At 37.9% G+C, this 15,016-nt stretch overlaps 5 protein-coding genes across 5 annotated transcripts; 4 read left to right on the forward strand and 1 right to left on the reverse strand.

Annotated features, from left to right (window-relative positions):
* The first annotated feature begins 393 nt into the window (after positions 1-393).
* LOC121792861 (ADP-ribosylation factor 1-like) lies at positions 394-2,380 on the forward strand. The gene is made up of 6 exons (XM_042190984.1): positions 394-556; positions 971-1,041; positions 1,516-1,635; positions 1,724-1,842; positions 1,914-1,995; positions 2,085-2,380. Exons 1-6 carry the CDS (start codon positions 409-411, stop codon positions 2,088-2,090), a joined length of 546 nt encoding a protein of 181 aa, XP_042046918.1. The 5' UTR covers positions 394-408; the 3' UTR covers positions 2,091-2,380.
* Positions 2,381-5,432: 3,052 nt separating this feature from the next.
* On the forward strand, positions 5,433-5,888 carry LOC121757191 (uncharacterized protein At5g01610-like). Its single transcript, XM_042152710.1, has one exon. The coding sequence runs from the start codon at positions 5,433-5,435 to the stop codon at positions 5,886-5,888; it is 456 nt and encodes a 151-aa protein (XP_042008644.1).
* Positions 5,889-6,175: 287 nt separating this feature from the next.
* LOC121805657 lies at positions 6,176-8,113 on the forward strand. Its single transcript, XM_042205606.1, has 2 exons — positions 6,176-6,775; positions 7,912-8,113. Exons 1-2 carry the CDS (start codon positions 6,477-6,479, stop codon positions 8,090-8,092), a joined length of 480 nt encoding a protein of 159 aa, XP_042061540.1. The 5' UTR covers positions 6,176-6,476; the 3' UTR covers positions 8,093-8,113.
* A 182-nt stretch (positions 8,114-8,295) lies between these two features.
* LOC121805649 (protein SENESCENCE-ASSOCIATED GENE 21, mitochondrial-like) lies at positions 8,296-10,216 on the reverse strand. Its single transcript, XM_042205593.1, has 2 exons — positions 10,035-10,216; positions 8,296-8,703 (listed from the first exon to the last, which is right to left on the reverse strand). Exons 1-2 carry the CDS (start codon positions 10,106-10,108, stop codon positions 8,502-8,504), a joined length of 276 nt encoding a protein of 91 aa, XP_042061527.1. The 5' UTR covers positions 10,109-10,216; the 3' UTR covers positions 8,296-8,501.
* A 1,459-nt stretch (positions 10,217-11,675) lies between these two features.
* On the forward strand, positions 11,676-14,596 carry LOC121792870 (U1 small nuclear ribonucleoprotein A-like). Its single transcript, XM_042190993.1, has 5 exons — positions 11,676-11,832; positions 11,934-12,106; positions 13,066-13,159; positions 13,764-13,852; positions 14,118-14,596. The coding sequence occupies exons 1-5, from the start codon at positions 11,733-11,735 to the stop codon at positions 14,400-14,402; spliced, it is 741 nt and encodes a 246-aa protein (XP_042046927.1). The 5' UTR covers positions 11,676-11,732; the 3' UTR covers positions 14,403-14,596.
* Positions 14,597-15,016: the final 420 nt, after the last annotated feature.

Here is a 15,016-nt window from a genome sequence, read left to right on the forward strand (position 1 = left end):
GAGAGGTGGAATGGTGTGAAAATAATGAGAAGAATGACGTGTATTTATAGGTAAATTAAATTGAATAAAAAAAAATTCGGACGTCCGCCCCGGAATAGGCGCGCCGGGCACCGCCCCGCTATAGGCCGGCGCGCCTATCGCCCGGTCGCCCCTCCATCGCCCCCTTCCCGCCGATGGTGCGTCCGCTCCACAAAATTTCGTCCGCCCCGGGGCGGACGTTCCTCCCACTATAGGCCGCCCCGTCGTCGCCCCCTTTTGCCTATAGTGGATGCTATAACATGAGTTAATACAATTTCGCTGGTTTTGTCTTATAAGATCACATCATTATTTTCAGATGATAATGAATATGCTTGTTTTCGTCTTTTCTTTTATCCTAGCTTTGTAGGTTGGGTATTTGGCAGTTAAAAGATGGGGCTGTCTTTCACAAAGCTTTTCAGCCGGCTCTTTGCCAAGAAAGAGATGCGTATACTCATGGTAGGTCTCGATGCCGCTGGTAAAACAACCATTCTCTACAAACTCAAACTTGGAGAAATTGTCACCACAATTCCTACTATAGGTAAGTTTCATCATTTTGCACATTTTTGTATCTACAAAAATGGTAAATGTTGGTAACAAATGAGAATCATTTTAACCTTTTTGATCTTTAATATCTGCAGTGGATGCATCTTCTCACTGGACGAATGCAATGCCTATTTTTTTAATCCTGTTATGAGCAAAAATTCATTAATTTCTTGTTCAAAGCTTTTATGTGCTTGTTCACCATTCTTATTTTTTCACAGAGAATTCGATGGAGTATCACTGAAACCCTACTATGTGTGTGTGTGTGTGCGCGTGTGCGATGTGCATTCCTTTTTAAAATGTCTCAGTCCATGATTTTACAAGATTAAGTGTATATTCAACTTTGCCTTTAAACTAATCCATTTAAAATTTCCTGACTCTTAATCTCATGAGAATAAGTACTGTTGTTCAGGGTTCAATGTGGAGACTGTGGAATATAAGAACATTAGCTTCACTGTTTGGGATGTTGGTGGTCAGGACAAGGTACGCATTTCACTGTTTTGCTCTTTTTCCTGAGTAGTTACATGATCCAATGTTATTAGGTTTTTTTCCTGCATCAGACATGGATTCATTATGAATTACTATAATTTAAGAAAATCCGTGGGTTAAAAAAGCTTCTTGATTGTTAATGTGTCAATTGCTATGTCCTTTCTTTATCTAAAGCATTAGAAAGGCCTTGCTCTTGTTCTGATGGAAATGTTTATGCCCCTATGGTGTGCATAAAGTGTCAAATATTTAAGTAGAATGCATATAGCTGGGGCTTAATATCCGCATGTGCAGGATGTGAACAGTTAAAGAAGCCTAAATTAAGTGCTAAAGTCAATAATTGCTAGTATATTATTGCAAGCATCTCCACCCCATACGCCCCTCTCCCCTGAAATTTATGCACTCATGTTAACTTGACCACCTTCAAGTTTGATCTTTTTTTACCAGAATTTGATATACTATGTTATGTAGATCCGTCCATTGTGGAGGCATTATTTCCAGAACACCCAGGGCATTATCTTTGTTGTTGACAGCAACGATCGTGATCGTGTAGTTGAAGCAAGGGACGAATTACACAGGATGCTGAATGAGGTATATCGATATTCTTTTGACTATTTCAGATGAGCAAATAGAAAACTGTGTCACAACAGAATGAGCGAAACTTTTTGTTTCTTTTCAGGACGAGTTGAGGGATGCTGTCCTGCTTGTTTTTGCCAACAAGCAGGATCTTCCAAATGCAATGAATGCTGCAGAAATAACTGACAAGTTGGGCCTTCATTCCCTCCGTCAACGCCATTGGTATAGTCTCTTTTGACTACCTTCCCCTCCAAGTTAGGCATCTTTTAATCTTATGCACTCCGTACGTGCAGGTACATCCAGAGCACATGTGCAACTTCTGGTGAAGGTCTCTATGAGGGATTGGACTGGTTGTCCAACAACATTGCCAACAAGGTAAGAGTTGCAACTCTAGAAAAAACCAATTGAATCTAGTCTCTGTACCACCCCATTGCATAATCATATTCTCACTGCTTCTTTTTCAGAGTTAAGCTCTTCAGTTCAAGATGACCTTACACTGTGGCCTGTGGGAGCTTTCATTCTTCATCACTCGGGTCGTAGCCTTTTATGCTGACTGCCACGGTTCCAGTTGACCACATCACCATCTTTTGTCTTTCACTGTAGTTAAAAACAATTTTTAGAGTTCTTGTCAACCGTGTGGCTCTTTGTATTGCTGTTATGTGATATGCTAGAATCAAGTTCTATAACAGAAACTGCCTACCAATATCAATTTTCACTTTTGATGTGCCTATCATGTTAATAAAATTTCATTCTCATGAGATTGCTGGATCTATTTCGCTGAGAATTCTGTAACGTTATGAGCACCATTTTTTGAACTTGTTCTACCTACTTAAAAGTTTAATCCATGTTTGCATTATTTGCTTCGTTTACTTATATGAAGTACTTATTTGTGTTTGTAGCTTCCTAATTTTAGTTTAACTATTCGGGAACTTTGTTCTTAGAATCTAATTTTAAACTTCATATTTATGATTTAAATAACTATTAATCTTTGTTTTATTTTATTAAAGCTCTACGAGTTAAAGCATAATATAATGAAATGTGAATTTTAATAATATGCCATCTTCCATATAAGGGTAAAATAATTTTTTATTGTATTTATTTAATTGTGAATAAATACGGAAGCTAAAAGTTTACTAATAAAATATTAATAAGGCTAATTTTAGGCCCAAAAATGGTGTAAGCGAGAAGAAATGACATAAATTGCAACTTCTTTGTATCAAACAAGACAATTATGGGCCTAATCATATGCATGGGCTTATAATATAAAGCCTGCCTTCAACGCAATATTGACGATCTAAACAATTCAAGCCACCAATAATTGTAGTGGCAACACTCGAGTAATCAATTGAGTTTTTTGAATTCATCTCATATAGTACATTTTTAAAACGAATGTAGTATATCACATAAGTATTAGTATATTATATTCCAACGAGAGTCGTGACCACTACATTGCATTTAGTCTAATATATATGAGTCTCCTACACTACACATGATAAGAACATCGACCTCGACTACTTATTTTAATGATATCTGAAGAAGATGTATTAGTGAACTAAGAGCATCCACAACCGTGCTCTTGCCAGCGAGTACGGTTGTGGGCCAAGCCCCACTTTTTCTGCCTGCTCTCTGGCAAGAGCACAACACTCACAGCTGTGCTCTTCCACAAGGACGAACACAATTCAATTTAAAATTCAACTAAACAAAAGCATTTCCATAATATGAAAATTCATTAAAAAAACCGAAATAACATTACAAATTACAAATAAATTTAAAAAGACATAATTAAAATCCTAAAAATTAAAAATTACATAATTAAAATCCTAAAATTAAAAAAACCACTACTCGTTGCCGAATTTCGCCCACATGTGTTTGATTAGGTCTTCTTGTAGCTCAATGTGGGTTCGGGTATCGTGCATTGTGTGCCTTGTCTCGATCCTCTGACCCACCATCGTATGCACACCTCGGCGTGGGGGAGACCTCGCGGTTGAGCTTCCGGCTTCATCCTCGTCGTAGAAGCTAGCCGCCCTCAGTCCTTCGTCGGCTATAATCATATTGTGTAAGATAATACACGTGAACATGATGTCGGCAATATTATTCACGTACCACAGCCGAGCCGGGGCCTTCATAATGTTGAATCGGGCTTGAAGGACCCCGAAGGCTCTTTCGACGTCTTTCCGCGCGGACTCTTGATGCTGCGCAAAAAGAACCCGTCTCGGGTCATGCGGGTTGCTGAGCGTCTTCACGAAAGTCGACCACCTTGGGTAGATACCATCGGCGAGATAGTAACCCATGTGGTATGTATTTCCGTTGATGGTGAAGTCGATCGTCGGTGCTACACCATTCATCACATCATTGAAGAGTGGTGAAGAATAGAGCACGTTCAAGTCGTTGTTGGATCCGGCAACGCCGAAATATGCATGTCAAATCCATAGGCGGTAGTCGGCTACCGCCTCAAGGATAAGTGTTGGGCCGCCGCCTTTGTGACCGCTTAAGTGTTGCCCCATCCAAGCAGTCGGGCAATTCTTCCACCTCCAATGCATGCAGTCAATGCTGCCAAGCATTCCGGGAAAGCCATGGACTGATTCGTGAAGACGAAGCAACCTTTGGCAATCATCGGTGGTGGGTACCCGAAGGAATTCATCACCGAAGGCTAAACGAACGCCATCGCAAAAATTCTTTAGACAAAGGATTCCAGTGGACTCACCGATATGCAAATACTCGTCGAAGAGGTCGGTCGTTTGCCCAGTAGCGAGTTGTCGGATGGCACACGTACACTTCTGCAACGGCGTGATATTTTGCCGGTCGGTTGCATCTGGACCTGTTTGGAAGAATTCAACACGTGCGGACAATGTGTTGACAATTTGCATAAACAAGCGCTTTGACATGCGAAAACGGCGCCTAAAGTAATCTGCCGGAAACCGCGGCTGGTCGGCAAAATAGTCAGCAACGAGCCTTTTGTGGGCTCCCTCCCGGTCACGATGGATGTAGCGGCGAGTTGATCTAGTTCGTTGAGGAGGAGGAGGAGCGGGGGTATTCGCCGCGACATATGCTTCGTAAGCGGCACGATGTTGTTCGTAGTATTCTTGTTCTTCGCGCTCCGCTTCCGCCATAAGATGGGTGAAATCCATTTGAGGTTTTGAGTGAGAGATGAAGGTGTAGATAGTTTGTATGCGAGATGAATTAGAGATGATTTGAAGTGATGAATGGATGATGAATGTGTGTATTTATAGATGATTTTGGGGGAAAATAAAATTAAAAAATCCAAAAAAATTCAGAAAAACGAGCAAAAAAACGGTCATATTTTTGGGATTTGGAAAATATTTTTTTTATCAATTTTTAAAATTAAATACCGAATTTTTAATAAAAAAAATTCAAAGGCAACGGCTATGTCGTTGCCCAATCGCTGCTCGCCACGTCGCCTGCTCGCTGGCACGGACGTGCTCGATGCAGCGAGCAGCGCCGTGCCAATGGCGCGAGCGCAGCGGCAGTGGGTCTCATTCTTGCCAGCGGCACGGACGGACGGACGCTCCGTCCAGCGTTGTGCATGCTCGCACCTAAAATGTGGATATCTTATTAAGTAGTATATTCTTAAATTTGGGTTCAAAGCAATTGAATTGAGGTATGAATGATGCCAAAAAAACAGAGCATAGTTTTGTTTTGGTTTGGAGTTTGGACACGAAAACACTCTAGGAAGAAAAGTAGTCCGGATTCTTAGAATATGCGCACAACTTGGCTGCTACTGACAGAGTTGTGGTCAAACCTAACATAGCAAAACTTGAAATCGATCCATCCGTTGCTCAGTTCAATCCCCCATGTCTTCCCTCCGACGACTCCTACTCCTCGTCGTCGTGGTCGTCGGCGCCGTGGCGGAGCGGCCGACGGTGTACGAAGCAATCGGATCGTACGGACTTCCGCAAGGCCTGCTGCCGGAGGGGGTGACGAACTACAAGCTGGACGTCTCCACCGGAAAATTCTCCGTTTACTTGGACAAGACGTGCAGCTTCACCATCCAGGGATACAACCTCAAATACAAGACCACCATTACCGGCACGATCTCGAACAATAAGATTAGGAATCTCACCGGAATCCAGGTTAAAATTCTGTTTCTGTGGTTGAATATTGTCGAGGTCACTAAGGACGGCGCCAATCTGGAGCTCTCCGTCGGGATCGCGTCCGCCGGTTTTCCTGCCAACGATTTCGAGGAGAGTCCGCGCTGCGGCTGCGGATTTAAATGCGCCAATTCGAATAAACCTTTTGCCTCTCTTTGATGGAGGTCAGATTGTTTTCGGATTTCGATTTAAATCTGTGTTTGCACTACAATTCGTAATTGGCATCTCACTTCAATTCATCATATTATCACATCCACACATATAAAAAATGTTATTGCAGTAGTTAGGAAATGGTGTGACATACATTATATTTGCCGTTAAGGATTTGTATGCGAATGTTCATATTGGGCCATGGAGTATAGTAGTGTAAGGAAATTGAGCCCAAATAATTGCGCGTGACTCATCAGATTTATGTAGTACTCCTCTCTATAATAGTAGTAGTAGACTAGTAGTAGTAATAATGTTTGGTACAACGCGGATGAGTTGTTGTTACTACTCTCTTTTCCCAAAATTAGTAGAAACTCAATTTACAAAAACTCAATAAAATCAAATCGACGATCTGAAATATACGATTTAGCAGAATGCAATCGAAAGTCGCCGTTGTTCTCTCCTTCCCCTTTGACGCTGTCGCCGGCGTTCCAACAGCGTACGAAGCAATCCAAGCCTACGGTTTTCCCTATCGGTATACTCCCAATAGGGGTAACACACTATGATCTGGACGAGACCACCGGCAAATTCAACGCCTATATGAACGCTTCTTGCAGTTTCTCTTTGGAAGGCTCGTATCAGCTCAAGTACAGCTCTGTGATCAGCGGTTACATACGTCAAAATAAGTTGACTGATTTATCTGGTGTTAAAGTCAAAGTGCTGTTTATCTGGTTGAGTATTGTGGAGGTCACCAGAAACGCCGACAAGCTCCAATTGGAATTGCATCTGCTGATTTTGGGATTCATAATTTCTTTATATGCCCGCAATGTGGCTGTGGATTGGATTGCAATGCTTTGGATGGGGAAAACCTTCCTCTTGTTTCTTCGATTTAAACCGAGGTGTGTCTATGTATTGGATGCAGTTGCAGATTCTTCAGTTTGTTCTTTGTTTGTTTAACTGAATAGCGTATTATAGCATGGAGTTTGTGGGGCTCAATTTCACTTTGCCTATTCATTCTGTTAAGAGTTTGGGTTATTCAGTAATGTACTCTGTTGATGCTATTAGTTGCATCATAGCTAATACAAAATGGGCTCATTATATGTACATATATGAAATGGTTCTGTATTATAGTAGGTGACCAAATTAGTGGGTGGTTTGGTTTGGTTTGTTCTGGATAGAACAGAGAGGTAGAAACATTGATTTCAAAGGTGTTGTAAATATTGATTTCAAAGCTGTGCAGAGCTAAATAATGTTTGGCTTTTCTGCCAAGCACAGTTTTGCCGAATTCACTAGGTGTTGTAAAGACTAAAGATGCTCAGTGGGGTTAACCCTTTGCACCACTATTCCGCTAAGATATAGTAAACGTGCTTTACTTCCATTAGTCTTACTCTCAAAAGGAGCTTCAAAGAGTTGTAGACGAACAAGAGAGTTCAGCAAAACTGAACGAGCAAAAGGTTGTATTCTAGGCTTTTTGGATGCTTAGGAATGGGGCAGTAATGCCAGTTGAGTGAATTGCAAGAGTGCAATTGTGGTTTGTGTATGAGACAGGAATTTGGGAAAAGCCCATGGTTACTTGGTGGAGCAAATGAATAGGTTACGTTGTCATTTCTGTTTCATATCAGAGCCTGTCATTGCATTACTTCATGAGTTTTATCTATGTGTATGAATAGACACTTCCAACCCAGACTCTTACCACTCTTTTGAGTGTTACATCTCAGAACTCTAATGAACTTTAAATCTCCTCTAGGTCACTCTGATTGAGATGGTGATAATGACATGTTTGAGTTTTTGTTTTAGTATTTCGGAAGAGATCAATTATTCTCTCCTCTTTCTTCTATATTTTTAAGCATTGAAGTTGTCTGAGCTTGATTTTTCAGCAGAATCATCATCCTTTTCGGCTAACCTAATTTGGTTTCTAATCCTGCATCTTCTGTGATGATTATGATAGCACATGTTTCAGGATTAGCTTTGATTTCTGATATGCTTATACTATATATAAGTATTAATAGAAATTTATTCCCAACTTTCTTCTCAGGTTTCTATTGGAAAAAGATCCCCCGATTCGACGTTGGCATCTCCGTCATGTGTCAGTCCTGTATTTCATTTTGTTTACTAAGAAAATGAAATATGATATTGGAGCATGTAAGTGGATCAAAAATTTGATGGGTTGCCTCTCCGGACACATTGTGTATTTGATTTCCACTTTACGTCTATAAAATTGAATTGATGTGTTATAACTGTGATACGCTGACTATTAGCCCAAAATCGCTTTTTTTACTAGTATTTCATTTAGTGTTGTGACTTGATTTCAGCAGTAAGTCACTTTATGAATCAACTTCAAATTTCATGCAACAACTGACTTGTAGGAGTATTTTTCAACAAGCTTTTGTTTGATTTATGCGGAACAATACTCCAAAAGTTCAAACAAAAATCTACTAGTAGGAGTATACTATTATATTAATAACATTAGCAACAAAAATACTGTGAGCATACATAAAAACAGAGTAGTAATAATACCAGGAAACGGCCTGGTCATATTAAACGCATTGTTGATCTATGATCCGTGTCCAGTAACGGGGCGAATAAGATCACATTTTGAAAGGCCGTTCCCATGGCGGGTGCGGTTCATTTAGCGTTGTTCTTGCTCTTCCTCATCATCTCCCTCAGTTCCACTGGGTCAAGCTCCTTGGCATTGCATTCGGGCCTGTAGTACCCGGTCACCGGGTCGGGCACCCATGCGCTCTCCCCGACCTTCACCGGTCCTTTCTTCACCACCACGTTCGCAGCCCCGACAACTCGCCCCTGCGACGCAGCAGAGTATCCCCTCCTGTACGTATCAATTAAATTATGGTATTTATTTATTTATATTTTTAAGAGTGAAGTGCACCAAATGACCCTAACTTTTGCACTTGTTACACCAGTGACCCCTAACAAAAAAAATATAGCACTAGAGGGGCCTAACGTTAAATATAATCACGAATCATGTTTTTTCGGACCAAAACACCATCAGACCCTAAAAGGGCATTTTTGTCACTCCATTATATTGCTGACATGTGATTATTGCCACATTTCTGTCAGCAACTTCTTATGTAATTTCAAATAAGTTTTTGTACTTCATACGTAATTAAAATTTTGTCATTATTTACACTTTCTAATTTTTTTATAATATACATATTTATCATTATATGCATTGATTAATATGAACACAATAAAATGAGACCATTTTTTCCTTATAAAACTCATTTTCTGGTATTTTTCCATGTTTTTATTTCCCGTAATTTATTTTATTTACATTGATTTATGGATCAATTTTATTTATTATGAAAATATCCTAATTTTGCAGTATTAATTTATAAATTTACATTGTCTTATTTCAAATACTATTGTTAATAAAAAAATCTTGAAGGATTAAATAGCCTAATATCACATGCTTGAATTTTTTCAAAATATAACTCACGTTTCAATTTTATCATGAATGTCAAGAAACTATTCAAATTTATATCTAAAGATTGAATGTTCATATGATGTTAAAAATTTCAATTTGAGCTAAATCAAAATTACATCAATAAAATATCAATCATAAAAATTGTCTTAAAGTTAGGCTTAGAGTAACAAATTAGTTCGATGATATAATGAAATAATATTTTAAATGTCAATGTTTTCAATAAAATAATTATTGTATCATTTAATTAAATGTTAAATATTTTTTATTCTGTGTATTATTGATTCGGATTTTATTGCATAAATAACTTCACTTTTCCATATTTTTGTTTCTCAATAAATTTCCTACATGATATAAGTACTATATTGTTACCACTAACTAGAAATAGAGGGACATTAGAATTTTTTTTTCTTCAAATATTGACAAAACTTTAATCACGTATAAAGTATCAGAACTTGTTAGGAAATCACTTAAGAAGCTGCTGATAGAAATATGACAGAATTCATATGTCAGTAAATTTAGGGATTGCCAAAAATTCCCTTTAAGCTATTTGGGCATTTTCGTCCGAAAAGTGGCTAAAAAACTTCATTCGTGATTATATTTAACGTTAGACCCTTCTGATGCTATTTTTTTTGTTAGGGGTCACTGGTGTAACAAGAGCAAAAGTTAGGGTCATTTGGTGTAGTTCACTCTATTTTTAAACTCTGGTAACGAACCTGGTAACAGCGGCGGAGATTTGGTTGGCGATGAAGGAAGAGACAGTTTTAACGTTGGAGAAAGAACGCGCCATTTTTTAGTTTTTTTTTTTAATTTCCACTATGGGAAATCTGGAGAATAATTTCTGGGATTATATTGTTTAAGGGAACCTCTGGTGTGGTGTTTTTTGTAGAAGGTTTGGAGGCGCCCAAGGGTTGAGAATGGAAGAAGAAGCTGCCATATATATAGAGAGAAGGGGGTAAAAGTATAAGGAAAATCCAAAAATGGAGAGTTGTAGTCGGAAATCCACTGGATTTCAAGCATACGCAATTTGGTGGTCAACATTTACTACGTTTATTGAGGTGTACATTGTTCTTGTTTTGTTCCACAAATTCTGTTCGGTTTTATTAATTTAATTTCAAATATTACGTGAGATAAATAAAAAAATATCGATCCAAATTTATACTACTTCAATTGCATATCTTGTGATTTTATTATCTATAGTCCACATATGTCACTGAATCTGAGTTTGAATTCAAAATTTTGATAGACACTTTCCTTAGTTGAATGTTATGTCTATTTGTAGGATACATGAATTGGGTACAAATAATGTATCCGATTAACAATTACGCTGTGTGGTTTAGGGGATGTAAGAGTCTTGATACCAAATACTCCTAAAAGTTAATTTTTGTATTCTAATTGTTGCATCCACAACTTAAACTCTCACATTCTAACTAAAATATTTGGAATATGATTCTTTGATGTTCTTATAAATGATGGTCCACCAAAATTCGAAATGAACTTCAGTACCTAATACAATTTTTATTATTATGACTACGGATAATATGATAATGTATCTATTCCAAGTAATTATATGTATCACTTATTGCAATTAACTGAGTTACCGTGTTGGTATATTGATTTATGGATAATATGATAATATGATAATATACCTACCCAAGTAATTATAAAGAATAATTATTATTCTAAATAATAGTGACAAGTTATTTCATATAAAAAATAACACTTCTTGTTATTTAAAGTGACACTTGTTTTTAAAATTAATAAAACCAAGTTCAAACCAAATTAATTACTACAACTTACTTATTTTTTCATTACAACGTATACACGAACCCCACATATACGCTTTTGAAATGACTCACATTCCAACAATTGATTAAAGGAGAATCGTCTTACTATAAACTAAACTGATACACGTGATTTGGTGATTTTTAGGTAATAAGTTCAATTTCGATATAGGTAAAAAATCTTATGAAGATTTTAATATTGTTGTGTTTTTACTTGTTTAATTGGTTAGTACTCCTAATATTATATTTTGGGATAACAGTTATTTAAATCAAGAGTTTTGGTTAAATTATGTCAGTCACGTAAAATATGAAAGTGAAATATTAGATCAGAGATGGATAATTGAGAAAATTTGAATAATATTCTATTTTGAAATCTTATAAAGCTAAACAGAATTTAATTTTTAAAATAGTCATTGGGCCTTACATTGCCTGTGCAAAATATCCGGGCTTCTACCTGTCAAGTTTGGGCTATAAACTTAGCCCAGACGTATTTGGATAATATTGTGGTGGACACAAAGCCCAATAAAATAGGCCCGAATTACGAACCTCCTTTCAATATTCGAATCTCTGTCTAATCGTAGCCGCGCTGAAATTCTCGATTACCGGAGAAGAAATAGCGAGCCAGTGTCCATGGAAGAGGCACCACCAGCCCCCGCCCCCGCTGGCTCGGAAACTGCTTCGAATCAGACGATTTACATTAATAATCTCAACGAGAAAATTAAGCTCGATGGTATTTTTTCTGATGGCTGTGCTGAGAATTTGGCATTTTGAGGAGTTTGTTGTGTTGTTTGGTGGACTCATCCTCGGTTATGCTTAATCTTATGTTGATAGAATTGAAGAAATCGCTGCACGCGGTGTTTTCGCAGTTCGGGAAAATACTGGAGGTATTGGCCTTCAAAACCCTAAAGCATAAGGGCCAAGCTTGGGTCGTTTTTGAAGAGGTCTCTTCCGCCTCCAATGCGCTTCGTCAAATGCAGGGATTTCCGTTCTACGACAAGCCAATGGTATGAACTTTCTTAATTTCTGAGTTTTTTTCTTTCATTTTTGATGCTGTAGTTTCATTCTGGTGTCCTACATTATTTGCAGTATGAGGTTTAACTTTCCAGAATTTGGTTTCTAGATTGTGCTATCATGACTTTGTTCATGCATTATTTGCAGTATGAAGTTTAACTTACGAAAATCTGGTGTTGGAATTTGGATGCTGTTTTACTTCTGTATCGTTAGTATTCTGGGATTTTGTTATTTATGACCTTGAGGTCTGAGTATGGGTGTAGATGTGTAAAGGTCCATCCTGTGAGCGAAGATGCAAAAACACTACAACAAGTTTTGTGTTTATAATTGAAGTCCATCCTGTGAGCGAAGATGCAAAAACACTACAACAAGTTTTGTGTTTATAATTGAAGTCCATCCTGTGAGCGAAGATGCAAAAACACTACAACAAGTTTTGTGTTTATAATTGAAGTCCCACTTCAGTAAGTGACTGGTTTAACGGTTTCTAGATGATAGATAAGTTGGTATCTGAGACCGTTGAAGGAACTATGTTGAACTATAGAATCGCTTCTTTGGTACTAAGAAAGAGGATTATGACTTTTGGAAGTGAAAGTTGTCAATATATTGTATCGCTATGTTAGTTTCATTTTTTTTAAATAGCAATCCGTTATTAATTGCTCTTCCTGTTTGCAATGTCAGCAAAGCATGAATTAATAATATCCACCCAGCCCCTTGTGTGTGTATGTGGTTTATTTATATTTGCTCACATTCTATTGGACGGCTGGACCTCCTCATGAGGTGTAAAAACTCTAGCAGACACTGAAAGTAATGACTCCAAAATTAGGTGCATGAAACATTCACCTTCTCACTCATTATTTACTCGTTAGTGTGTGGTTGTAAAAACATTTAACGTTGATAACTACTACAGTCCTCGAGTTCGAGTTTGAAATTATTTACCTTTTGCTTATCTCAGCGGATACAATATGCCAAGTCAAAGTCTGATGTCATAGCCAAGGCAGATGGTACTTTTGTACCTCGAGAAAAAAGAAAGAAGCATGATGACAGAGGTAAGTAATCTTTTTAGGTTGCATATGACATATATAAGGAGGGAGCATGAGCTTCTTTTCAAGAATGGTATCTGAAATAAGTGTCTGATCATGCCTTCTGTGGAGTAATATGTTTTGATTGAGTAAATTGTTCATTACCTTCTTTGCTTCATGGCATGATTTTCTTTTCGCATAACTACTCTGAGGTTAACTTTCAACAGATTATGATCTGCGCATATTAATGACAAGTTTATTGGTTTTGATTTATAGAGGTTTTCTCTTGTACTTGATTCACTGTGTGGGTGAGATGAGCCAACCACTCCAAACTATGAACCCTCTTTTTCTTACTCTAATGACTCTTTGTACTAGCAAAATTACATTGATGACAGATTGGAATTGATAGAAGTGAATCCAGATCATTACTATTTGGCACTGTAACTGGATAATCTCCAGGAGACATATCATGGAAATATGTATTTGAATGAAGCAAGATAATTATAATGAAATGTGTATATGGCTGAACACTCTCAAATTTATATGGTACACTTGTTTTGTATTAGGTATTACCTAATCATAATTACTAGACTCACTATTCTTCTCTGGTCTTTGTGTGCTTCTATTATAGGAAGAAAGAAGAAGGATCAGCATGATGCGAACCAAGCAGCAGCGGGTCTAAATTCCGCATATGCTGGTGCTTATGGTGCAGCCCCTCCTGTAAGTGTTCAGTGAAGAGATACTCATTAGTTATATCTAAGATTCCTATCACTATTTATGTCTATTGAAATTCACATGGGAAAATAATTTCCTCTGCAATCTTTGCCATGGGTGCCCAAACTAACTAAATTTTATTTGTGTGCACCACTTTCTCTCTGTTGAGGTGTTTTTGGGCTTCACTTCTGGAAAATGTTGTTTCTTCCCATCATCTTTCCCTATTTGTTTGTGAAGAAGCTCCTAAATCATTCTTCTTTATGTGGTGCAGTTATCCCAGATCCCAATGGGTGCTAGAGCTGCTCCAGAGGGTCCTGCCCCTCCAAATAACATATTGTTCATTCAAAATCTTCCGCACCAAACAACTTCAATGATGCTGCAAATGCTCTTCAGTCAGTGCCCTGGATTTAAGGAAGTTAGGATGGTTGAAGCTAAGCCTGGAATTGCTTTCATAGAATATGAAAATGAGATGCAGTCAACAGTTGCAATGCAGGGGCTTCAGGGATTTAAGATTAGTGAGGACCATCCTATGTTGGTCACCTATGCAAAGAAATAGATCAAGTCGTTGAGGATTAGTTGTTTTTTCACTCAGATTAAGCCAAGCCCAGGTCCTAGCTGTACGGTGTATTCGTAGTGTAATTACTTGGTAGATTAATACTTTTAGTTTTCTATTTCTGTCTCATACTTGGTGTTTGCTCTCTAACTTCTTGCAGAGGATTAACCTATTACAATTGTGCACAGTTTGATTAACGTTATGTTGTAGTAATACCATTATAAGGACTGAAATTACTGTGCAAAATATAACTGCGATGTAAGGAAGCCGTTATGATAGATTACAATGTTTGATGCAAACACATCAAACATTGTAATCTATCGTCTTCTTCGTCTCAAATTTCTGCATTCCTTGAAAATGGATTGAAGAATGAGCAATGATAGCTCAGAAACGGCGGAGGCAGAACAGAATGTGCTCTCCACTCTCCCATTTCCCCTAAGCAAATCGCTGCCTCACCAACCAAAGTCCGAATCCCCTCTCTTTTCAACCTCTCCCTCACTCTCAACTGACAAACATGGATCTTGCATGTTTTTAAGGGCTAGATTTGACTAGTTTTAAATGTTAATCATGCAAATTATGTTCTTAAATTGCATATATTATACATTTTGTATTTTGAA

This window comes from Salvia splendens, chromosome 1, assembly GCF_004379255.2.
Source record: "Salvia splendens isolate huo1 chromosome 1, SspV2, whole genome shotgun sequence".
Classification (NCBI taxonomy): Eukaryota; Viridiplantae; Streptophyta; class Magnoliopsida; order Lamiales; family Lamiaceae; genus Salvia; species Salvia splendens.